Source organism: Sorex fumeus, unplaced genomic scaffold, assembly GCF_029834395.1.
Source record: "Sorex fumeus unplaced genomic scaffold, SorFum_2.1 ptg000024l, whole genome shotgun sequence".
In the NCBI taxonomy this organism is placed as follows: Eukaryota; Metazoa; Chordata; class Mammalia; order Eulipotyphla; family Soricidae; genus Sorex; species Sorex fumeus.
In genome coordinates this window covers 24,592,885-24,619,821 of record NW_026606081.1, presented here as the reverse complement: position 1 = coordinate 24,619,821, position 26,937 = coordinate 24,592,885, and the positions used below count along the sequence as shown (strand labels likewise).

Below are 26,937 nucleotides of genomic sequence, written 5' to 3'. Positions count from 1 at the left end.
GGTCTGGAAATGAGCTTTATGGACATGTAGAACCCAGAATAAATGCTTCATATGTGATGCCAGGGATTTGAACCAGAGTTGGTAGGAGGAGAGGCAAATGACTTAACCTCTATGTTATCTCTCCAACCTTTGTACTTTCTAAAATAAAATTCTATTGGTGTCCCATTAGTTTTCAATACTGTAAAGTGGGGAGTCCAACTCCATCCCGGGTTTATGTACAAGACTGACCACAGCCACCACCAAGGCATGCGAGCCTGCCCACTGACCAAATGACCCCTCTGTCCAGTGCTCCCACCCCCATTTCTTCCCCTTTCAGAATCTCCATGTTTGCCATAGACTCTAAAAGTGGTTTTTCTTGTGTCTTGCCTGTTGATTGGCTTTGGGTTTTTTTTTTTTTAAACCACTCGGTTCTGCTTTTCACTTTCTGACTCATTTCAGTGAGTTAGAATTCACGCCATTGTGTCAGGCATGGCTTCACCTTGTTTAACAGCTCAGTGAATGTCATGATGAAGGCCAGGGTGGGTGTCTGGTTGCCAGGCTCTGGGGCCTGATGGGTCGGGTTTAGTCTCCACTCACGGAGGCTTTACCCACGACAGTCAAGTGGCATGTAAATAGGCATGTGGTTCACTTACCAGGTGCCTGGGGAGGCTAAGGGCTCTTCTGGATCTCCCGACTTGGCCAAGAGCTTGCCTCCTCCCCACCCTGGGGCCTGGAAGACTCAGCACTGCTTCTGGAAAGAGCTGGAAGGAACTGGGAGAAAATGAGAGGAGACAAAGACCCTTCTGTCCAGCGTGTGACTCTTGTCCTTTGAGAACCAGATACTGGGAGGGTCAGGTGCTCTGTAGATTGACTGTGTCCCCACACTTGATTCCCTCAGCATCATGAGATCTGGGCCAGAAACATCCTGCCTGGTCACGTCAGGAGGGAGAGGAAGGAATGTGCGCCTTTGCCCCGGTGAGGTAGAGCAGAGCTTTCTCTTGAAAGGGCTAATTCAGCTATTTTCTGGTTTGCGCCACAGGCATTTTTAAGGGGAATTCCATTTTTTTTCTGATTGGTTAGTTATCTAAGTAACCATCTAAGAAGTGATAGATTACTTAGTATATCACAGATCACGTGTTTTCTAGAAGCATTTGTATGAATAGAAAAAGTAGGTAATTTTTTTTTGCTTTTTGGGTAACACCCAGCGATGCTCAGAGGTTACTCCTGGCTCCGCACTCAGGAATTACTCCTGGCAGTGCTCGGGGGACCATATGGGATGCTGGGGATTGAACCCGGGTCGGCTATGTGCAAGGCAAACGCCCTACCCGCTGTGCTATTGCTCCAGACCCAAAGTGGGTAATTCTTATCTCCATAATTTGTGGGCCCATTAGGAAGAAAAGAAAGAATATATGTAAATATTTAAGTATTTGGTGTCCTCCACAAAAATTTCAACAGTGCAATATTTTGAACTAGCATGGATAAAATGGATAATTTCTTGAGGCCGGTAATTTCTACAAATTTTGGTTATATATTTAGAAAATCCAATCGGGAATATTGCCTTTATTCCCTGAAATTATGTTTTCTTTCCTTTAGGACTTATAATGGGATTGATCTTACGTTATGCCACAGCACCAACTGATATTGAAAGTGGAACTGTTTATGATTGTGGAAAACTGACCTTCAGTCCATCAACTCTGCTGGTTAATATCACTGACCAAGTTTACGAATATAAATACAAAAGAGAAATAAGTCAACACAACATCAGTCCTCACCAAGGCAATGCGATACTTGAAAAGGTAAGGAGATCATCAGATGATATAAATACATGTATATTACACATAATTTATACAAATACATATATACATATATAATATATAAAATATATGTATATTTTCTTTCATTATATGTAGTTGCATCAAGTATGAGCTGCTATATATAATTCATTCACACACATTTAAAGAAATGGGTCTAATATAATTGTGTGTAAGCCACAGTTATATTAGGTAAAAATATAGTAATTCATAAAATAATTTAAAAGGTAATAATAAAATACAAGTAAAGTAAAGTAAATACAAAAAAGATAATAAAACTAATAGAAGACAAAATTAACAATGAATGCACCTTTCCTGACATTTGTGATTCGGAGGTGTTTTTAATGTCATTGTACCCATTAACTCAGCCTAAACCTCCTTTAAGCCAAAAGGAAAGTGGAGAGGAATCTTAAAAAAAATTTCACTAATAAACATTAATCATGGATGTCTGGTTCTTGGCAGCCATCGCAGAAAACACACCAGCCTTTCAGCTGTTTATCCGTACCAACAACCAGCGTTCTGGGGATCTGGCTGGTCCCTATCCGTTTAGTTAAGGCATCTTAGGTAGAAGAAGAATTCTTATGAAGTGACTTCTTTTTTTAAAAAAAAAGTTTTATTATTGTAAATTTGTGGACTGGGTCAAAAGGAAAAATTTTCGGAAGGAAAAAATTTGTTCTTTATGAGTCAGAAAACTGGCAAAGAAGAATAGTGGCAGGTGGTGATGCAAAGGGCAGGCGTGTGTGCCTTGCATGTTGGAGCTGCAAGGTTAGATCCCGGGTACCACGTGGCCCCAAGCACTACTAAATGGGGGCTCCCCTCACTGCTTCAAGGGAAACAGGCAGGATAAATTTCACTCAAGCTGCTTTGAGCTCTGAAAATAGACCGTAGACACAAATGCAGTGAAGAACCAGTATTTCAGTGATTTCTTCCAGACCCTTCGAATTCAGATTTGAGAATATTCTTGCTGCTGTGGAATATAGTTTCCCAATTTTCTATATTTTCTATATAGTTTTCTTTTCATATACATGAATACTTTTCCACTTGGAGGGGTTTGGAACAGGTAGGGAGATATGTATACCTTTAATTACAATGGGTAATTTGCAGCAATTGTTCACATTAATTTTCACAAATAGATTACCTAAGTGATATTAACATTATATCAATTAGATTAACACTTATACCTTTATTTTAATACATTAATAATTAAAACATTAATTAGATTAACACTTCACAATACACAATACACAGCACGTGGTGAGGATTCAGGAAAGTCAAACTAATTTTAATAACTGCTTAATTCAGACTTTGGGGAGAGAGTTGAAGCACACAAAAGCAAATTAAATTTCTGAAATAATTAGGAGCAAATTATGGCTTTGTGACTTTTACCTCTTTCAATTTCATTCTTTCACATGTAATAGAAACTTTGCTATTCTGAAGGAAATTATTTTTAAATGACCTTGTTAGCAGCACAGGATTTTATTAAAACATTGTTCAGCTTCACTTCTGGTTAGTTCCTAAATGTAAATTATTTTTCTTTTCACTCTCTTACTCATTTTTTTATCTGTATATTAAAATAGTATTTCTTAAAACAGGCTGATCACCCTAGAGATGCTAAATTTTTCTCTGTTACTTTAGCAATTTTTTCCTCTAGAGATTGACAGTCAACACTTGAGAAATTATGTTATTGCATGAATAACATGTCCATTTCTTTGTCAGGAACCAAGGTCAGGAACCAAACCAAAGTTTGCTTTTGAAAAATAAAGTCAAGAAACTGGGAAAACAGCCACTAGGTTTTTCAGTGGGTAGATTATAGTTTTGCATATAAAATGTTCCACTGACCTGACTATTTTCTGGATTCATTTATAAATCATTGATTCACTGAGTCACAAATAGCATTTGTTGCTCCAAGAATCCAGTGCTGACAAAAGACAACCAAATACCCTAGAGTCATCACTTCTGGTGGTAAGGGAGACCCACAACAATTTTCCTATTCCATGATGTTGAGTGGGAACAATTTTATTTATTAATGACCAGAATGTATCTTAGGTGACATGTGGGTGAGCCTGAGAAGTCTGTGAAAATGAGTAATCCATAGTCTGTCTTTCCATCCTGAAATTCTGCATTGTGTGCAACTATTTGTGTCAGATAACGCATTTCAGTTACAACAGTCCAAACAAAGTCGATTCATGTATAGGATCATAGAGAGGTGAAGAGTAGTGAGGAAAAGAATACAGGACCTGGGCCAGGGAGATAGTACAGTGAGGAGGGTGTTTGTCAGACTCTGCTGTGTGGGCAGGTTACATTCGGTAGCCTGTCAGTTTGTCCAAAGTAGGAATGAGATAATAAGATGTCATAATAAGATGTTGCGTGGCTGCAGTTCAGAGAGCTGGGTTTTATAGTCTCTGAGTCTTGGCCATTGATGGGATTACATGGTGCCAGGGGGCCAGTTGGTGGGTGTGACCCCTGCCTACTGGAATTCGGAGGATCTGGGTGGAGGATGCTCAGCCCCGATCCGAGTAGGCTTGGAGATCTTAGCTCCAGGACCCGCTTGCCTTTGTTCCTCTGCCGGTACCTTCAGGTGTGCGGAAAGTGGTCTCAGCATGGTGGTGGCTGGTCCTGGAGGTCTTCGGCTGTCAGAACCCTGGTCGGGGCGGGGAGGAAAGCTCAACCCGCTCCCCTCCAAGGGGCCCCGGTGAGGACAGCCAGGTGCGGGGGCAGGAGACTGCACTGTTCTCTTCCAGGAGCTGGTTTTTATAGTCTCTGAGTCTTGGCCGTTGATGGGATTACACGGCACCAGGGAGCCAGTTGGTGGGTGTGATCCCCGCCTACTGGAATTTGGAGGATCTGGGTGGAGGATGCTCAGCCCCGATCCGAGTAGGCTTGGAGATCTTAGCCCCGGGACCTGCTTGTCTTTGTTCTTCTGCCGGTACCTTCAGGTGTGGGGAGAGTGGTCTCAGCAGAAAGAAAAGACTAATATAATAATAATACAGGCCTGTATTTCAATCGCTTTCAGATTGAAGCCTCTGGGGACTGTAAGATTTATCAGACTCGTTGCCACAGATATGTGAGCATGGAAGAGATGTTTCATCTGACAAGCCTTTGAGGGGTGGCAGGAGTTTGGATAGGAATTGAGTTCACTGGGCAGCATGGTTTGCCAAGAGAAGCTCAAAGTGAAGGTGTGATTCTGTGTGAGTAGGAAGAGGCTTCAAGGATTCCTCAGGTCAACAGAAACTGCTTTATTATTGGAAGAGTATAGAGAGAAGTCTCTGGGGCCGGAGAGATAGTACAGCGGGTAAGGTGCTCGCCTTGCATGTGGCCAACCTTGGCTCAACCCCCAGCATTTCTCCTGGACCCCTGCGTACCGCCAAGAGTGATTCCTGGTGGCCATGGAGAGTATCATGCTAAGTGAGATGAGTCAGAAAGAGAGGGACAGACACAGAAGGACTGCACTCATTTGTGGAATATAAAATAACATAATATGTACTGACACCCAAGGACAGTAAAGACAGGGCCAGGAACATTGCTCCTTGGTTGGCAGCCTGCCTCATGAGCTAAGGGAGATGGCAACTGGTATAGAGAAAGGATCATGAAGTCAATGATGGTTGGAGAGATAGTTCCGGATGGGAGATGTGTGCTGAAAGTGGCTGGAAGTGGCCCCCAAACCAAAACAAACAAACAAACAAACAAAGGTCAAGCTTTTCGAGGAGTATCCAGATGGTTTTCCAAATTCGTTGAACCTGTAGACATTTCCACCAGCAGCAGATAAGCGTTCCTTTCCCCACACACCCCTGCCAACACAGATTGTTTTTGTTCCTTGTGATGTGTATCAGTCTCACTGGTGCGATGGTATCTCATTGCTGTTTCTATTTGCATTTCCCTGATGATAACTGATGCAGAGCATTTTTTCATATACTTGTTGGCCGTCTGTATGTTTTCTTTGCGGAAGTTTCTATTTATCTCTTCTCCCCAGTTTTTGATGGGGTTGGTTCTATTGTTTTACGAGTGATTTATGTAACTCTGATATTAACCCTTTGTCAGATGTGTGTGGGAAAATATTCTCCCCCAGTCTGTGGGGTGTCTTTTATTCTGGTCACTATTTCTTTGGTGGTACAGAGCTTCTTAATTTGATGTAGTCCCATTTGTTTATTTTTGTTTCCATTTGCTTGACCAATGGCATGGAGTCATTGAAAAAAACCTCTAGATTCAATTTCATTAAGGGTTCTGACTATGTTTTACACAACATGTTTTATAGGACTCTTGTCAGATATCGAGGCCTTTAATCCAATTTTGGACAGACTGGACAGACATGGGGTGAGATAGGGGTCTGAGTTCATGACTCAGCATTTCTGCTTCTGGGCACCTACCCCAAGGAGTCTAAAAACTGTTCAGAAAAGACACTTGCCCTCATATGTTTCCTGCAGTTCTATCAACGATAGCCCAAACCTGGAAGCAACCCAAGTGTCCAAGAATAGATGACTGAATAAAGAAAGTTTCTTTCTGATAAAGAAACTAGTAGGACCTATAGAGAGAGTCCAAGTAGTAAGGTGCTTGCTGACCTAGGTTTGGTCATTTACCAGTTATGGTCCCCTGAGCAGTGCCAGGAGTGATTCTTGAGTGCAGAGACAGGAGTGAACCTCAGGTGTGGCCCCAGAACCCAAACAAAACAAAATCAAAACAAAAACTATGGTATATGTATACAGTGGAATACTACTCAGCTATAAGAAGAGATAAAATTGTGTTATTTGCCATTATGTGGATGGATATAGAGAGTGTCATGCTGAGTGAAGCCAAACAGAAAGAGAGAGACAGATGCAGAACAATCTCTCTCAGATGTGGAATCTAAGGGTGCATAGTTAGTGAATAACAAATAGCCAAAGATAACAGAACCTGAGACGTCTACACAATTGAACTTACTTTGACAGGCAGACGGCAGTGGAGGTGGGGGACAAGGTGGGGGCTTCAGATGGGAACCTGGGACAGTGATGAAGGGAGGTAGCCACTCTGGTGAGAGGAATATTGTATAGAAGGAACCATCATTAGCAATTTTGTAAATAAAGGTGACTGAAATTTTAAGGGACTGGAGGCACAGCGGGTAGGGTGTTGGCCTTGCAAGAGGCCAACATGGCCGACGTGAGTTCGATTCCTCCACCCCTCTCAGAGAGCCCGGCAAGCTACCAAGAGTATTTTGCCGGCACAGCAAAGCCTGGCAAGCTACCCCTGACATATTCAATATGCCAAACACAGTAACAAGTCTCACGATGGAGACGTTACTGGGACCGCTCTAGTAAATCGATGAACAACGGGAGGACAGTGACAGTGACAATGAAATTTTAAGAAATTACAAATAAAGTGACAATATTTGAAGCCTGAACGGGAATGTAGCAGGATTTTCTCAAGATAGAGAAAAGGAAAATTTGAGAAGATGGGCACATAGAAATACCAACTTGAGAGCAGTAGAGACCCAAACTCCTTAAGCTGAATTCTGTCATCTTTTAGATGAGCAAGATAAGAAATTCAGCACAAAAAATGGACACTGGTGGAGGGATGGGTGTTTGATCATTGTGTGATTGTAATCTAAACATAAAAACCTATAGCTATCTCATGGTGATTCAATAAAATTTAAAAAATAAGTAAATAAAAAAATAACAAAAATAAAAATATGAAAAAAAAAGACAAAAATAGGTTTGAGTACTATTTAAGTACCTCCCCGTATTGTCTGAACTTTGACATCAGTTGAAACTTAAAACACTCTGAATGCTGTATTCCATGCCTGGACTTGATGATTTTATAGGTGCAAGGGATGACTGGGGCTTTTGCATTCTTAGATGAGCAGCTGTGCTCAGGCGAATGTGCTCATGGAGACACGATCTTGTGCCTCTTTCCTGCACCTTCATGATTATGGACATGCCAGGCCCTTTCGCTGGGTTCTGCTAACACACTTTCTAGCTTTGTGTTATACTTTTTGCTCAACATGGTCCAAATGTTTCCATTGGATGTCAGTCTTGTTTTTATCCTTCGCATCTTAATTTGAAATCTTGTTAGAGAGCGATTTTCCTTGTGAATTTTACACACCATAATACCTTTTCTTTTCTCTTATCTTTCATAGTGCATCTGAAGTTAAACATGTATTTCTTGCAAATTTTCATCCTTACACTGTTACTGTGCACTAGCCAATAAGTACCACAGGGCAGGGCTCACTGCCTCTTTTGACCAATGTGCCTGCGGTGTCTGTCACAGTGCCTGATGCATAGTTGCTGCTAAGTATATGATTGATAAAATGAATGAACCAAACTGAAAGACTCCGGGTGCTTAGTAGAGCAGATGCAGCTGAAACGTTTGAAAATCTTCATCTCAGAAGTTGTGGAGTTGTAGTGCCCTGGGTTCTTTATGCCTGAAATGAACTTACTGTCTTACAAGCAGACAGTCTATTTATGCTCAGAGAAATTAGTGAATGAGTACAAGATCCACTAGTCAGAGCAGAGGCAGAACAAGGTCCCACACTGTTTGACCTGAGTCTAATGGTTTATTGTCTTCTGCATCTCTAGGTAGGAGCCCTAAGTAAGCCTGTAAATTGAAAAGGGCAGGATGCTTTAACTATGGCTCAGGGCATCTCACAGTGAGATGCTCAAAGATGAGAACATGTGTTGGAGAGAGGAGGAAGGTCAGCAGACAGAGCGAGGTCTGGAATAACACAGTAGCAGTAGAGGATGTTTGCAGGAAGAGGAGGTCTGGTGTGGGGGAGGAGTTGGGCTCATTGATGTGGCCCACGGGGGTCTTTTCCTTTGTGGTGTAGATTGCAGAGAGTATTTGGCCTTTGTTTCTAAAATGAGCTTTAGAGGAAATGAGACTTTCAGTTTTAACAGTGTAGTTTAGAGAGTTGGATGAAATTCCTGACTACAGAATTTGAAGAGGCTGGAACGAATTCCTGTGCTTCGTAATTGTCTCCTGGAAAATTTTGTAACTGTGGATATTGCTGGGAAGGTAAAGCTGTTGCGTACTTGGAGACGGAGCCAGGCTTGAGTGTTCCCTGGGTTACTGCCATTAAGAAGGCATAAAAATGAAAACCATGAAAGCCACTAGCATTTTTATAGACCTCAGTGCACTGTGCTTTCATGCCATGTGTAAGCATGTAGAAATTCAGGACATGTTTCGGACACATGCCAAACTTGCTTTGTTCATGCTCCACACAGAGAAAATATTGAGAATAAAAATATTTCATTTAGATCTTAGTGAGATGGTATTTTCTACACATTCTGAACTGTTGATGGTCTCAAAACAACCTTCTGAGAGACTCAGTCTGGGTACTTTTTTGTTCTGTATTTATTCAATTAATGTTTCCAGGATTATTTGTCAGATTGCCCTGGTGGATCCAAGGTCACTTTACCCAAGGTAGGGGCTGTATTCTATTATACAATGGATTTGCAGCATGAATTGCTTACATAGAGTTAGGATTATCATAATAATTGCTAACCATTTCTAAATTTGATATTAAGAGGAAGTTAAAAGTACCTGCTTCTAAAGCGCAAATGATAAAACAAATTTCTCTATCATTTATTCCTTAATTCTTTTGTTCAATACACAGGAACTGAGTAAGTTCCACCCTTTCAATTGTGAAATAAGGTATGGTCTCAAGGAATTTACTGGTAAATCAGGGGAAACTCAGAATATGAATAAGTACTTTCCAAAATCAGCATAAAGGGAATGAGCCAAGACCTGCAAACACTCAGGAGACAGTAAGTATTTAATGTTATGTAGCACTGTAACACTGTAGCACTGTCTTCCCATTGGCACCAGTAATGACACACAACAAATTGTGAGACTTGTTGTTACTGTTTTTGGCACATCAAATACATCACCAGAAGCTTGCCAGACTTTGCCATGTGGGCGAGATATTGAATGGAAATATGTTGAAGGAGAGTTGGTGTGTGGTGATGATGTCTGGCGTGTGGAAAGGTAGGAAGAGGGTTAAAAAGTAGAAGGAAGATAATGACCTGGAGGCAGATAAAGGACTTGGAGTGCCAAGAAAGAAAATACTTCGAGTATGTCAAAATATGGAAGACCAGTGAATATCTCACAGGACTGGAAATAATGCAGAGCTTGCTTATAGAAACCCTAGTATGACACTGATTAAGGCCACTCTATTTACAGTCAATGGCAGAGTTTAACGTTGACCAGAGCAGAAAGTTGGTTAGGCTTGAGGGGACCAGGCAATAGTGTCAAGTTAAGGAGACAAGTGAAGCCTAAGCTTGGATGGTAACTGAGGGACAAATGGAAGAAAAGCAAGGAAGGACAAAGCCCTAGAGTTTGGATCAACAGGGCATGAGGTAGAAGAATACACGGCTTGCTCTGGGACCCCTTTGATTCCCTGAGGTTGCTGGGACAGAAACAGGGAAACTGAATATTAAGCAAGAGATTGATTTTTAGACGAAAATCACTACATATAATTCAAATCAGAAAAATGAATCCATCATTTTATCACTCACTTATTAATTGTGGTCCTACCACATTGCATTGTTATCATATTAAGTTGAAAAAGTCAACAGATCATTTGGTGGGTAAGAGCTTGCAAACCTAGTTGATTTTAGAAGGCTGTCAGCACAGTTAAATTTGTACTTCCTATCAGTCATAAATCAGTTGACTATAATGTGAAAAGTTAAAGGAAACTACTTGGCTATTTTGCCAAGTCTTCACTTCCTGTGTGACAAGTGACACTATCATTTGTTAAGGGAAGTTATTTTTGGGCAAGATACACTGCCCAGTAATCTGTCCTGTCTCTTGTTTGATTAAAGAGACTTGCCAGTTGCAAACCGGTCACCACTGAAGCTACTAGCCATTATGTGTATATTTTTGTGAGAGAAGCTTTAGGGAATATAGAACTCTTTTAAGAACCAAGATGGGACAACTAACTGGTCTACCGGCCACTTCCTGCTCTGATAGTCTACAGGCATCCTTATAGCAAGGGCTGCTCGAGTGACCTTTAAAAAAGAATGTTGAATTTGCTGCATTGCTATAGTGCCTTAAAATGTTGCTCATTAAAATTTTCCTAATCCCAATTTTTAACTTGTGATTTTGGGAATGTTAATTCTTGTAGGTTTCTTGATAAATTTGACTTTTCTTCCCATTCTCCCCTTTCTGAATTATCCTGGTAGCAGAGGTCAAGAGTCTGGAGCACTTTGACTAGAGAAAGCCACTGTCCAGTGACTGCGTTTGCAGTTCAGGCTGGGGCTCTTTGGGTGAGATAAGGAAAGAACTAGAAAGAAATCTCATCTGAAACGAAGTGCTCCCCTAGTGCCAGCATCTTGACAAATGAATCTTTGGGCTTGGGAGAAATTTTTGTAGGATCCTACCAGTTACCCCTCCATTCTCGAGAGAGCAGTATCTTGTCACTGGTGATTTTTTTCTCTGACAAGATTTCTCCTGACCCCAGAAGATGGTCTTGGGGAATTTTGAGCTTGACAGTGAAAGAGTGAAGCTGTTTAGACAGGCCTTGCTCCATTCAACCGAAACCTAGTGAGGAGATCTGTTCTTAATAAATTTGACAGTTTTGTTTTAGCTGTTTTCTTTTATCTCTGTTGAAACTTCTTTGCAGAAAGTTGACTTGAAAAATAAAAATTTTGGAAATGTTCTCTAAACCCCAAAGATTTTATAATATTTCTGTGAAACTTTTAAAATTTCAATTATTTCCTATTTTATGAGGATATAATTGATACTTATGTATTAGTTTAAGTGGATATTTGTGTATATGTGTGTTTCTATATGAGTGGTTTAGTTTTAACTAAGTTTACATTTAATGAATCAGTATGTTTACTAGGCATCCAGCCCCTTGCATAGTTAATTTTTTTCCCTTGTGATAAGAACTCTCTTGCAGTTGTATAATACATTGTTACTAGTTTTGACACTCAGCTGAGAATTAAAACAGAATTTACCTTAGAGCTGATACTTTCTGCTTTTGCCCAACTCTATCTACTTCCTTCTCCTCTTTCCTTCACTTCTAGCAGCAACTATTCTTGCAATTTAGTTTCCAGAAATTTTTATTGTTTAAATTTTTTAAACGAACATCTTCCTTAGCACAATCTCCTCGGGGTCATTCATGTTTTAACAAATGTCAAATTGTCTTCTTTTTGGAACTGAATCATATTTCTTTGTGTGTGTGTGTGTGTGTGTGTGTGTGTGTGTGTATGTGTGTGTGTGGTTGCTCTTTTGTTTTATTATTTTGTTTTGTTTCCACAAGTGTCGTTCACGATTTGCTTCTGGTTCTATGCTCAGGAGTCACTTCTGGTAATATGAGGGGGACCACATGTGGTGCCAATGACCAAACGTGTTGGCTGTATGCAAGGCCAAATATATATATTTGGTGCTGCTGCTCTGTCTAGCTTGATAGAACTCAGTAAGAGGAGAGTCACTGCAGGAGAACAGGGAATACTTTCCTGATTTGGTTGCTAGAAAACATCTCAGAACACCATGGGGAAAACTGGGACACTAAAGCAATCAGGTCACTTCGCCACCTTCCAATTTCTACATCCCCTATAACAATGATGACAACAATGATGATAATAATAATGATAATAATAATAACCCTCATCTTAGACCCTTTTGGGTCACCAAGAACATGATGATAATCCTTGATGTTTTCAGCCCAAGTGGTACCACAGATGCGTTTTTAGGAACAGTGCATTCTCTGGGCAAGTCTCTAGGGTGCCAAGGGGACTGTCACTCACCGAGGTAGCACAGGGTGGATTTCTCATAGCTGAACTAAGAAAGACTGTGTGACTAGGGATCTGGAGCAGTACCCTCTCTCCTATCCCTATCAGTTCACTATATAGTGACTTATGTTCAATGAGAGGGCAATATTTAAAAAAGGATCATTTTTGTTTTTCTCAATAAGTCCCATGTCTATATGTTGACCCAGGAAAATGCCTGCCCCCTCAAATAAACTTTACAAGACAAAACTACAATAGAATCTTTTTTAAGTGTGGGCATATATCTGGTGGGAATTAACTTGACTAAGGCAGCATTGGCCCTGGCTAGAACCTCACTTTGCCGGGGCTGGAGCTATAGTACAGCAGGTAGGGCATTTGCCTTGCATGCGGCCAACTCGAGTTCAATTCCCAGCATCCCATGTGATCCCCCAAGCACCACCAGGAGTAATTCCTGAGTGCAAAGCCAGGAGTAACTTCTGTGCATTGCCGGGTGTGACACTAAGGTTAAAAAAAAAAAAAAAGAACCCCACTCTGCCATCTGACTACCTGAGGTCAAGTCCCACATTGACCTTCATAGCCAGTGACCCAACCCTCCAGGGCTTGGTTTTGTCAAAAGAGACAGTACAGACACCATCCTTCAAAAGTTGTAGCAGAGGACTCAATGAAATAATTCATGTCAGTGACTCTCATTCTAGGCATGTACTAAATTCTCTGTCAATACATTTTTTTAGGCATCGGCTTGCTGCTACATATTTTAAAACATAGATTTCCAAACTTTTGATGGTGTAGCTCATCACTGAGACACTCTGGTGTGTCTGTACCCGGCGCATATACTATTTACAAGTTCAATGCAAGTTCTACTATACCCTTATGTCAGGGAAATTATAAGCAGGTATAAGACAAGAACGTTTAAAAGAATGTTGAGAGGCCGAAGTGATAGTGCAGCAGTTAGATGTTTGCCTTGCATGTTGTTGATTCTAGTTCAATCCCTGGCCGGATATGTGATCCCTTGATGCACCGTCAGAAGTAATATTTGAACCCAGAGCCAGGCAGAAGCCCTGAGCAACCCTAGTCACTGCAGAAAAAAATATATTAAAACAAGAATGAGGTGAAAGTGAAAGTAAAAGTTCTTTGAACACCCAAGTGGGTTATTTTGCTCACTCTGTTGTCTTCAGGCTTGGAGACATCAACATAATAGCTTGTATTTTGTTAACATTTTGTTTCAAAGTCTGGATCTCCTTTCTTCAGTTTGCTATGATCTCTATTCACTGCAGAAAACTCGTATTGCTCAATTGGACCAGTTTGTCCCAGGGCTCTGGGTTATTCTTTCTGCCCCAGCTGACATTGGGACTGAACAATACTCGCGGGTGACATACAGTGCTGCACCAGGAAAGACAAAGAGGGAAATCAAGCTTGGGTACCTCTGAGTCTGGCTTAACATCCAGCAGACCCAAGGCCTCCGACTGGGAAGAAGCCAAGGGTAGATCTACAACCTGGGACCAAGTACTCTGCAACAGTATGTTCTCTGAAATCACCCTCAAAGAATGAGCAGCTAAAGAAACTACAAATGAATTGGACTTTGCAAGCAATAGAAAACTATTTTGCAACTAAAGGCTTGCAACTTTAGTTGCAAAAGAAAGGATAGCTCCTGTAGTAGCAAAAGTAATTAAAAACTATATGTATTAGGTTATTAACTTAAGACAGTGCAGATTAAAAAAAAAACTCCTACATCTCAGTACCAAATCTCTTACATCTTATAACAACCCAGAAAATAATGAATGTGATACCTTTTTTTCCAAAGAAGATACATGAATTGCTGAATAATACATAAGACGATATTCAACATACTTAGAGTAATGCAAAGCAGAAACAAAATAGAAAAAAATTTAAGGGAGAATCAAAATAATTCTATAGTATTGCACAACTGCTATAAATTTTGCTAAATTTCCTTAACACTCTAGGGAAATGTATTTAATATGTTTGATTTTTTAGTTGTTTCTAAATGTTTCCTGGTGTAAATAATGCTCCAGTGAATCCCTACATGCATAAATATTTTTCTACGTTTTGAATTATTAAATAGGCTAGCTATAAGATAATAAATATCAAATATTTATTAGACTGAATGTCTTATGAATTTTTTAAAATGCATTGGACAGTGACAGTGGAGCCAATCAAAATCAGAGGGAAAGGATAAAACAAAAAACAAAATACATTTAGTCCTTACTTCACATTATAAAACAAATGAGATAGATTAAAGAATAGTAAACATCCAATTATATAACTGTAGAGGAACATATTTAATATCTGGCTAGGGAAGGAGTTTTTAAAGAGATTAAAGAAGCTGGAATCAAAACACAGAGATTTAATAAATTCTACTGTGTTAATGTAAAATAAAATTTGCCTAGGAAAGCCATCATTAGCAAATTTAGAAGGCAACAGTAAGAGGCTTAAGGAGGAGAGAAGAGAAAAATGTACTTAAAATACAAATAAACAAACCAGAATAATGACCTGATTGTACGAAGAATTAATGAACAAGAAAAAATTATGATGTGTGAAATGTAAGTTCTAAAAATTCACTAAAGAGATTTCATGAAAGGGCAATCTGTAGGGGAAAATGTGCTCACTTCACCAGCACATTTACCTGTGATACAAATGTAAATAAGCAGCAAACATCATCTTTTACTTAACTGTTTGAGAAAATTTAGAAATGGATCAATACTAAGCTCTGACGAGAATGTATAGAAATACTCTTACACTCTCATGTTGGAAAGTCGTAACACTGTAAGTTGGGCAGAACCTACTATGGTCCAAGATTTTTTTTATCTTATCATCCAGCAGTTCGGCTTCTACTGGAACTATGGCAGACACATCAAGAATATCTACAGAGAGATAGTACAGGAGATAGAGTGATTGTCTTTCACTCAGTGGCCTGATTAAATCCCTGACACTTCGTAAGGTCCCCGGACCACCTGCCAGAGTTTACCCTGAGCCCCGCGGAGCATAGAGCCAGGAGTAAGTCCTGGGCACCACTGGTTGTGCTTCAAAACCAAAACTCTTTTGCATTCTTTTAATAAGAGCAGAAAGTAGGTGGCAACATAACTGTCCTAATAGCACAGCGGGTAGGGCATTTGCCTTGCACGCAGACAACATGGCCAACCCAAGTTTGATTCCTCCGCCCCTCTCGAAGAGGCCGGCAAGCTACCAAGAGTATCTCGCCCACTTGGCAAGCTACCAGTGACGTATTCGATATGTAACAGCAAAGTCTCACCTTGGAGATGTTACTGGGCCTGCTCGAGAAAATCAATGAATAACGGGAGGACAGTGAAAGTGACAGCGAAGGGATAACTAGAATGGTATATTTGTCCAATAGAACACTGTACTGAGTTATAAGTGAACAGACAATATCCTCATGGATTCATGTTGAACACAAAGTGTTTGAACATAAAAGGATATTTATGGATGAATTGTTGATAATGGATAGACAATAATGTCAATGATGTAGTCTGCCTTGGTTCAATCCCTGGTGCCAACTAGGAGTAAATAAAACTTCCTAATTCAGAGCATCAGGTACTGGCGGACAAGATGGAGGGAGGGACTTGAATTCTGACATAGCATTTAATATTCATTTGATGGAAAATTAAGTAGAAGAACATAATGAAAGAGAAACAGTGTTGTATTAAGATTTGTGTATGCTATAAAGTGGTGCTTCTGAGTGACTTGGTGAATTGGGTCATATTCTTGAACTCCGGCAGATATGAAGTCAGGGCTTCAAAAATTTTTTACAGAGAACACCAAGGACACCCCAGCAGTGCTGAGGGGATGCCAAGTGCTACATCTGGTGGTGTTGAGGGTCTTAGATTTGTTCCATATCCTCTCCCACTTGAGCTCTTTCCCCAGCCACTTCCAGTCTTTTTCAGCGGAAGAACCCTATATTGGCATAAAGCCCAGTGCTGCCCTTGTGTATGAAACCGGCCAGGTTGCTCAGCCATTAAGGGTGCTGGTCCCCACTTCCCATCACCAGCATCACTTCTTCCAAGCCAGGATTCACAGACTCCCCCTGGGACCTAGAATTAGCAAAACTCAACCCGTGGGCAGGATTGGTGAACTCCCTTGTGGCAGTTAGGATTGGCAGATGCCTTCCTGGGAGCAAGAATTGTCAGAGTCCTACCTGGGGGCCAGGATTGGCAGCTTGGGGACCCCTCCCGGGAGTCTTGTCCAACCTGGCTGGCCCTCAGTCAGGGGTCAAGATTCGACGCTACTTGGGTCTGCAGTGCTGGGGATTACTGGGGTCTCCTGGCAATTGTGTGGGGGACTGTGAAATGGCAGGAACTGAAAAGGGCCTGGCCTCATGCAAGTCACGAATCCTCACTTCTGTACTATCTTGTTTTCCTGTTCTTTGTTTCTGTATGTGTGCTTTTCCTCTGCTTTGAGTTCTCTTGTCTACATCTCAGCTGATAAGTTCTCAGCTGAGAGTGTCAGGTGACACAGTTATTCAGAACTGTAATACTTACTGGGAAATCACCCCACTAAGAGGCCAAACTCCCCACCTCTACTTTCTTGTTTAATCCTGTTTCTGTAAAAGTCCTGAGTGTTCTCCATGCTCATGGGAATGGAGTTTAAATCCTTCTCCTGTGGGTGAGAAACATAGCCTGGCAGTGTCCACCGGCCTGGCCTCCCCTCTGACTCTAACCCTCAGGAGCCTAGCATCGGCCAGTCTGTTCCCTTCATATGTCTTACCCCTCTGTCTGCTGCTTTATATTTTCTTTCACCAACATCCAGGTATAGCAAAACCATGAGAAATAAGGGCAGGGGACCAGCTGGAACTCTTGACATCCACCTGGTGACACCATTGAACGGTTCCATTTGGTACCCAAAAGTGGTAAGTAGATGTATGCATGCCTGGCCAACTGATGCAAACTCAAAGGCTCAGAGATGTTAAGAAAGTGGCGGCCATCATCTCACTAGCCTGCACTCCATTTGCTGCAGGTCAATTGAATTGACCTTCATTGCCCCCTCCCCGCATCTAACACCAGACTTTACTGAGGACCCCTCAACCTTTCCTCAACTTTTCTCTGGGGGCCTCCCAAGTTTGCCGACCCCAAGCCAAGTTTCTTTGAAGTTTCCCATTGTCTTAAAATATAGAGAGAACTTGGATTTTTCTTTTGCCATGATTGTGTTTATGTAAGTATTTTGAATTCACCAAATTGACTTGTTAGTGAGGTTGAAGCTGCCAGCCTCACCCGTGTTTGGAGGCCTTTATTCCTGGACCTGGTTTCCATGTTGGGCCTCATGGGGAGGTTCCTCCTGCTCATCCTTCCAGAGCCAGAACTTACCTCAGGGTCCAAGACCCAGGTGATGCTTCTTTCCCAGAAAACCCTGAATAATTGCTTAGCCTGGGCCCAGGGCTGACGCCTGGAGCCTCCCACCTTGCCTTGCCTCCCTGGATTCTGTCTGTCACATGCCTTCAAGTTCTTTGTGTCAGGAACTGGCCTTTTAAACTTCAAATCATCTCAGTATTGAAGATTAAACATGCAAAGGCACGAAGCATTGCCAGAACAACTAGTCTACCTCTGAGTTCCAACTTCTCACAAATATCCCAACTCTCACTCTCCTCTTGGTCTGTTTTTCTCGTGGAAAACACCGCAGATATCCCCCGATTGTTCAAAGTTTGGGTCATGCTGCTCAACTTTTACAAGAGGCCAACATTAAGGTCTGTTTTTGCAAACCAAAAGAAATCCTGAGAACTTTTGTGTCAGTGACAGGAGGCCAGGTGGTGGACATTTGTCTTGGAGCAGCCTCTGAGACACAGGTTGAAGGGTTCCCGTCAGACTCTTCCTGGGCACTCCGTGATGTGGGCTTCCAGGTATCAGAGAATCCCTGCTTTTCCTCTGTGCTCATGTTATCTCAGCTTTGCATGCCAGTTGGCATGATTTAATAGTTGAATTTGGGAGTCATAGAAGCCTTAAAAAGAGTTTTCATAATATGTTTACACATTTGCTTCTTTTACACCATTTCCATTCATAAGAGGTGTTCTTGGAAGTACCTTGCACCCAGACAGTAAGGGGAACCTGAAATTATTTTCCCAAGACATGTGCCCTGGTGATACGCTAGTCACACTGATTAACACTGGCCACTCTGTCTGTCTTCTCCTGTCTTTGTATAAGGTAGTAATTGTGCTTGTCAGCTACCCTCAGTACGTTGTTCTGAAGCAGTTTGTCAAAGGCCTCTCTGGAAGGCCTTTGATCAGTATTGACCAGCTCCCCATGGGGAGGTATAATTTTTTTCCTCTTAGTTCCTTGTTCAGTCGAATATTGGTATGTCTTTCCAGATATATCCTATCAAGTGACTAGCAGTTATCACACTCAGGCTCAAACAGAATTCGGGGCTTTTGACCTGCTGAACTTGGGAATTAAACTTGATGTATTTTCGTTCTACCGTTAGGGACCCTCAAGTGAATTGCACCTGTGATTGAATGTCTGGGCCATTCCTAACCAAGTATCAGTGTAGCCAGGAGATAGCAGTTGCAATCTACTGCATTCTTGTGATCAAGCTGATCTCTCTCTCTCTCTCTCTCTCTCTCTCTCTCTCTCCCTTGTCTGCCAACAGCTTAAAAATTTATATATAACCTTTCAGCATCTGTATTACAAACCCTAATGACCAAAATGAGAGAGGGAAGAAGGGTGCCTGCATAGAGGCAGGCTGGGGTGAGAAGTAGTTTGGGGGATGGGAGGGAAACTGGGGACATTAGTGCTGGGAAATTACACTGATAGAGGGATGGGTGTTGGAACACTGTATGACTGAAACCCAATCATGAACAGTTTTGTAATACTCTATTTCATGGTGAGTGAATAAAATAATTTTTTTAAAAAATTTTAAATTAAAAAAAAACCTCACTGTGTTCATGAAGCATGCATTCCACTTCAGATCCAGTTCACCTGCTCTCGTTGGGCCCTCTCTGGACAGTGTGATAGACCAGCTGAAAAGGGGAATGGTGTGGATTCTTAAACTCCAGCTTTGTCTCTCAATGGAATTCCAGTGGCCACTAGCGCACCTGTGAAAATGAGGACTCTGTCCCTTGGTGGTCCACAGGCAGAGCAAGTGCTCAGCAACTCATGTGACTGACAGCCAGCAGCTTGGTCAGGACAGTTGGAAGCCATTGCCACCCTCACAGGAAGTTCCTTTGTACAGCACTGTCTATGGAACTTGTGTGTCCCAGGACTGATGTTTGTAGCTGCAGTGATTCTAGGCTTCCTCCTCTCCCCACTCAGTCCTCTCTGGAATTTTCCTCCCTCAGACATTAGTGAAAGTGTTAATATTCTGGGACCTTAAAAACCAAGCACTCCTGCGAGGCCATGAATATCTGAATTTGAGTACAGAGTCAGAGGGAAATGATACTTAGCCCCATGGTCTGGAGGAGGGCGCAGCCGCAGACTCAACCATTCTAGAGAAACTGTCTGGCTACGGAGTCACTCCCCGAGCTCTGAGTAAGCTTGAGGCAAGTCAGGAAAAAAACACAAATCTGAGGCCAGAGGAATGGTTCAGTGGGCAAGTCTTGCCTTGCCCACAGAGAACTTGGGTTCAATCCTTGCATTGCCTATGGTCCTTAGGGCAATGTCAGGAGTGAGCTCTGAGCACCACTGGTGTGTCTCTCCGCCCCCCAACCCCCCCCCCCCAAAAAAAACAAATCCCAAACTCAAACACGAGTCTGTTTTATTTGTGCAAATAAGTGATTGAAGGCACATGCCATTTTCAACCTGCCAATTCATCTGGCTTCTTTAGAAAGTGTTAACTCAGTGACCCATTATCCAACCTGTGTGCTGAGAATGGAACATCCAGATTATTGAGGGCTAGAGGGCTAGAGGGCTAGAGTAGAGTGCTTGGCTGGATTTTTTTTTTTTTTTTGCAGGAAAACTGCTGAGCAAGGGCTTTTCCAGGCAGGGTTCTGACTGCTGTATCTCTCCTCCAAATGGCCCCCGCTGCATTGCTTCGTCCCTCGAGCATTCAGAAATAGAATTCTGTGAAAAACTCCCAAATATGTCATTGTCATTGATCTAGTCTTCTGGGGCCCTCAGAAACAGTTCGATGGTGTTAGGTCAGATACTCTGAGAGTCAAAAACTGCACCAGAAGGAATTCTCAGGTTCTTGCCCAATTCCACACAGTCGCCGCCTTAAGGAACTCATTGCCAGGGCACATTTTCTTCAGTTCATCTAATTTAAAAACAGGGATGCACATGCTTCATTTTCTTCAGCAATAAACACTTGAAAGTGCAAGTGTCTGGTGAGTAGAGCTCAAAGGGCCTGGCGGATATTCATTCATTTAACATTAACAACAAACTTAAAATAAGGTGCACGATCATTTTCACTTTAAATGAATATCATTATTAAATATCATAATTTAATATAATAATGAATATCATAAATATCATATCATTAAATGAATGATCATTATTCCATTATCATATTCAGGGAAACAGAGAGTCGTGAATGGATCCTTGCTGATCTGCCTGATACTAGATAATACTGTCCGTGGGTGCATAAGGAGTTTTATGAGAGGCTGGTGGCTGAGTTAGGTGTCTCTTGCTTTCCAGACTCTCCTATTTCCAACTGTGGGTGATGGGAGTGAAGGAGTCAGTACGAAGAAGGAAGAGAGGGCTTGAGATGGCCATGTGGGCATCAAGTAGAAGACAGAACTAAGAGAAGCATCTCTTAATTCATACTTAGGCAATTGTTTGCATAATTCTTTCTGTTTTACTAGAGGTTGACTCTCAAAGACTCTCAAAGACATCATGTGTTCAGTTCAGTAAATGTATCTTAAGCAATGGGTTCCTGGGAGGAGATGAAGATTGCTGGGTTAACTGAGGGTAGGGCAGGAGCCATAGCACAGTGGTAGGGCACTTGCACGCGACTGACCTGGCCGAGCTGGGTTTGATTCCACCGCCCCTCTCAGAGAACCCGGCCATCTACAGAGAGTATCTCGCCCGCCTGGCAAAGCCTGGCAAGCTACCCGTGATGTATTCGATATGCCAAATACAGTAACAACAAGTCTCACAATGGGGACTTTGACTTCTTATGCACCCACGAATGGTTACTGGGCCCGCTCAAGCAAATCAATGAGCAATGGGAGGACAGAGCTATACAGCGCTATAATGAGGTTAAATTTAAATTTCCAGTTCACTCACAATCCTGCCGAGAGTGTGAGGAAACATGTAGATGCCAAGAACATCCAGTGGGCTGACACGCAGGGAAGAGGCAAGGACAGGCTGGTCTGGGGAGATGTCACGGCAGGTTTTAGAGCTGAGCCTCAAAGCAGCCTTCAAAGGGGAAAGTTAGGAATGATACACCGTGAAACCCATTATCTGAATGATTTTGATGATTACTAAATTGACCTTAGCAATGGAATAATAAAAGTCATTGTGCATGATTACATTCATGTGTGTGTGCATATGCGTGACAGAGATAGAACAAGTGAGAGAGAGGGAGAGAGAGAGAAACAGAGAGAGAGAGAAAGAGAGAGGGAGAGAGAGAGAGGAGGGTGCATAAGGAGGGAGGAAAAGAAGAGAATTCAATGAGTCTTAAGTTTCAAATGACTCAGAGAGTACAGCTATTGAATTCAAGAATTCCAGCACATTATTGCATCTTATTTCATCCTATTTAACGACGATCACGGTCACGGCCATCCTGTTGTTCGTCGATTGCCTCGAGCAGGCCCCAGTACCGTCTCCTTCATCCTAGCCTGAGATTTTTTAAAAGTGCCATATTAAAGGCTCTTTCAGGGTTAGGAGAATGAGACCCATCATTGTTACTGGTATTTGGCATATTGGGTACACCACGGGGAGTCTGCCAGACTCTGCCGTGTGGGCAGGTTACATTTGGTAGCCTGCCATTTTGTCCAAAGTAATAATGAGATAATAAGATGTCGCGTGGCCGCAAATGTGTGCGTTTTTATAGTCTCTGGGTCTTGGCTGCTGATGGGATTACACGGCGCCAGGGGGCCAGTTGGTGGGTGTGACCCCTACCTACTGGAAGATGGAGGATCTGGGTGGAGGATGCTCAGCCCTGATCCGAGCAGTCTTGGAGATCTCAGCCCCGGGACCTGCAAGATCCTATTTAACAAAAAATAATTTTGTGGGGGCAAGGTTAATTTTAACTTTTACTTAAAAACTAATAAAAATACTATAAAGATCCACTCTTACTTACCAATGTGTTACTTGGGGTCTGGAAAATATTTTATACACTGAAGTGGAATGAAATCGGGAAATCTAAGTCAAAATTTCTGAATATATTTAGTTGGAAAACCTTAAATAAATATTTTTCTGAAGATAAACTGATTGAGTCCATCAATTCTTTTGACCGGGAAAAGAATATAATAAAATACTTGAATTATAGGGACTGATAACTAATCAAATTCACAGAAAAAGGGTTTTATCCCCTAGTTGGCTTCAGTGAGGTGTTTCTATTGCTGTTGCAGGCTATAGAATGGAAGATTTTTCTACTTCAAAAATGACCATACAGTTGAACAGTACATTTAGATGTCTCATACAGTCTTTGGCAAGGTGGTTTTTAAAGTCAAGCTTTTTTTTATAAAAAAAAAAAAAAGTAGAAGAAGAAGAAAAATCCATGTGCTAGTGGTCCAGAGGAGCATGTTCTTTTGTTTGGAGGAGGTGGGGTTTGGGACTCACTCAGGGACAGTCAGGGCTTCTCCTGGGCTCTGGGTCCAGGGGTCTTACATGGTGTCAGCAATTGAACCGGGGTTGGCTGCATGCAAGCCACGTTCTAACCTCTGCATCCAAATTTTCTTGCAGATGACATTTGATCCAGAAATCTTCTTCAATGTTTTACTACCACCAATTATATTTCACGCTGGATATAGCCTAAAGAAGGTACGTTCGCAGCAATTATTTACTTCTCTTATCTTTATGTGGAAAATTTTACCAGAGCTGATGAAAAATCTGTTATTTTAAGGAAACACATGTTTCATTGGAATATCTTGTTTTTGATTCCATGATACAGATTCAGCTCTGACATTCTCAAAACTCCTCTCGATCTGTCTGTCTAATACACAGGACATCGGCTGCCCTTGGTGACAGAACCCTTGAGATTAGGCTAGCCTGAATCAAGATGCACTTCAAGTCTAAAATGTGCACTGGATTTTAAAACCTTAAGCATTTGAAAGAAGAACATGTCCATATTTGTTTTTAAAAAAGATTTTCCATGAAGTGATCATGTTTGAGATATATTTGGTGAAATAAAACATCAAAATTCATTGGACTCACTTGAAATCTGACTTCAGGATAGCAACTGAAGAATAGTAAGCACCGCCCGTGGTTTGCCTCTTTACTTCTCACAAATCACAAATCACAAATCATCCTATTATTCGTCGATTGCCTCGAGCAGGCCCCAGTAACGTCTCCTTCATCCTAGCCCTGAGATTATATTCAAGGCTCTTTAGGAGAATGAGACCCATCATTGTTACTGGTATTTGGCATATTGGGTACACCACGGGGAGTTTGCCAGACTCTGCCGTGTGGGCAGGCTACATACGGTAGCCTGCCAGTTTGTCCAAAGTAGGAATGAGATAATAAGATGTCATAATAAGATGTCGTGTGGCCGCAGTTCCAGGAGCTGGTTTTTATAGTCTCTGAGTCTTGGCCGTGGATTACACGGCGCCAGGGGGCCAGTTGGTGGGTGTGACCTCTGCCTACTGGAATTTGGAGGATCTGGGTGGAGGATGCTCAGCCCCAATCCGAGTAGGTTTGGAGATCTCGACCCTGAAACCCGCATGGATTTGTCCCTCTGCCAGTACCTTCATGTGTGCGGAGAGTGGTCTCAGAATGGTGGTAGCTGGTCCTGGAGGTCTTCGGCTGCCGGAGCCCTGGTCGGGGCGGGTAGGAAAGCTCAACCCACTCCCCTCCAAGGGGCCCTGGCGAGGACAGCCAGGCGCGGGGGCAGGAGACTGCACTGTTCTCTTCTGGGAGCTGGTTTTTATAGTCTCTGAGTCTTGGCCGTTGATGGGATTACACTGTGACAGGGGGCCAGTTGGTGGGTGTGACCCCGCCTACTGGAATTTGGAGGATCTGGGTGGAGGATGCTCGGGCCCAATCCGAGTAGGCTTGGAGATCTCGGCCCCGAAACCCACGTGGCTTTGTCCCTCTGTCAGTACCTTCATGTGTCTCTTTACTTCTATTGGGCAGATTTCCCTCGAGGATGGTCAGCATGGCCAGAGCTAGTCCACAGGGGTAAATTCAACAGGGTGCCCCTGTTCCGAGGCAGAAGGGCTGGTTCTGCAGGCCACTGGACTGACCAGCTTATTAGATGATCAGTTATTGCACCACTTCCGCCGGGCTCCCTCCCTCTGACCAGAGGGTTCTGTTTGATGGGCCCTTAGTTGTCTGAGTTTGGGACCACAGCCTTGGCTTTGAGAGGATGCGACTCTGTGCTCCCCTCTGCCCCAGAGAACTGCTCTCTCCTCCTGGAGAACTGCTCTCTCCTCCTGCAGTCATCCTGCTCCAGCACCCGGAGAATCACTCAGAGCATCCGTGGATTCTGTGTGCTCTAGGCTCCCTCTGGCTGCGGCTGTTGGCTCCTCAGCTCTGTCTGACAAAATTGAAGGGGAGTGTTTGCTGAGATTCAGACCAGACGGCCCTCTTCAGCCTCGCCCCAAGACTGGGCCTTGTGAAGCGTCATTGATGTGACTTTTCAGGTTTGGTTGCAGCACAGTCAGAAGAAATATGAGTCAGAGATTCATAGAAGTTGGGTTCACTAAGAGTCAGATTCAGTAAGAGTCAGATTCAGTAAGAATTAGATTCAGCAAGAGTCGGATTCAGAGAGTCAGGTTCTGAAATGTATTTGGAGGAGGGAGATGCCCAAACAGTAAATGAGGAACCGCGGACCATCCTGGAGATGCTCAGAGAACCAGGTCTTTGCTTGGGCTTCAGAAATGCCCTGGTGCTCAGGCCCGGGTACTGGAGGACCACCTGGGTCGTGTGTAGGGAACACCAAGAATGTACTGGGCTATACTGAGGGCTTGGACTCAACTCTTGCCTGGAAAGAAGGCACCTCTGACCTCTGAACTGTCACCACAGCCTCCGGATGGTGGTTTATAAAGTGGTGGGTTGGGGAGGGGGGATTCCATGGCCATGTGACAAGAAAACAGGTCTCTGCTTTGTGATCCCCAAAACCTGGTGGGTGGTTCCTTCACTCTCTGGGTTACTCACCCCCAGATCTGTTATACTAGACAGACTTTGCTTATTCCATGGAGAAGTCTCTGTCTCCAGTAGGATAAACGAACCGATGTCTCCATTTGCCAGTAAGGCCAAGTCTGAGCCCCCCCCCCCCCTTCCCCCAAGTTTTCTTCAACACTGAGGGAAAGGAGAGACCGGGAAAAGGCAGAGATCACGTTTTCTTGTTTCACTCATGACGGGAAAATGCAGATGCATCATGTGAATGGACTTTTTTTTCCCCCAGAGACACTTCTTTCAGAACTTAGGATCTATTCTGACCTACGCCTTCCTGGGTACCGCCATCTCCTGCATCATCATCGGGTGAGTGAGGTCGGGGCTGGAGGGCGTGCCGTGGGGAGGGTCGGCCTCCAGCTGGCAGCTGGGGGGGGGATGGCTCACACCGGCTGCACAAACACACTCTCTGTGCATCGCATCACAGTCACCTGCACAGCTGCACCTGAGCACGCTCACACCGGTTGCACAAGTACAAGCTCCTGCATCACCCCCACCTGCACAGCCACACCTGGGGGGTTCACATCGGCTGCACCAACACACACTCTGGCATCGCCTCACATTCACCTGCACAGCTGCACCTGGGCGGCTCACACCGGTTGCACACACACATACCCACCTGCACAGTCGCACACTCTGCACATCTCACCGGCATGCACGAAAACCTAAGCGCGCGCTCACATCAGCCTGCACAAACACACGCTTCGCATATCTGACCCGTGGCAGGCAGCCACACATGTGCACACACACCGTTGGGTGCAGGTGTCTGCTTTCTTTGAATGTGCGATTAGAAGAATATGAAACACTGCCAGTGACCTGCCTCCTGCTTCTCTTGGGAGGTGTGACACCAGAGACGGTCCGCACAGTGGGTGGGTGTGGGGGGCATGGGGCAGAAACACGTGCTGGGCCGCCCCTCACCTTGTGTCCCTGCTCAGGGCCAGCACTGCAGCACACCTGACCTTTGGGCGTTTTGGGTAGAAAATGAAGAGCCCAAGGCGCGCATCCCCGTGACCAGTTCCAGGTTGAAGGGCCACCTCATACGTGAAAGGTTTCAAATCCAATCGAAATTACTTTTGGTGTGTGTGTGGGGTCGGGGGAGGGTTCCTGTCTGTGTGTTTGGGGTTGATGGCTTTGGGAATGTGGGTGCCTTGGCTGGAGTTCTGCGAATCACAATGCAATCTTAAAAAATTGTCCTCCCATTGTTCATCAATTTTA

At 43.1% G+C, this 26,937-nt stretch overlaps 1 protein-coding gene and 1 pseudogene across 1 annotated transcript in view; one reads left to right on the top strand and one right to left on the bottom strand.

Moving 5' to 3' along the window:
- The window catches only part of SLC9A9 (solute carrier family 9 member A9), a 560,068-nt gene that overhangs the window by 14,287 nt on the left and 518,844 nt on the right, over positions 1-26,937 (top strand). Inside the window, exons 2-4 of the mRNA XM_056114177.1 lie at positions 1,573-1,775; positions 23,293-23,370; positions 25,955-26,031. Coding sequence (XP_055970152.1) covers positions 1,573-1,775; positions 23,293-23,370; positions 25,955-26,031 — 358 coding nt within the window. The remainder of the gene's footprint in view (positions 1-1,572; positions 1,776-23,292; positions 23,371-25,954; positions 26,032-26,937) is intronic.
- Positions 13,700-13,931, bottom strand: LOC130023675 (cytochrome c oxidase subunit NDUFA4-like; annotated as a pseudogene).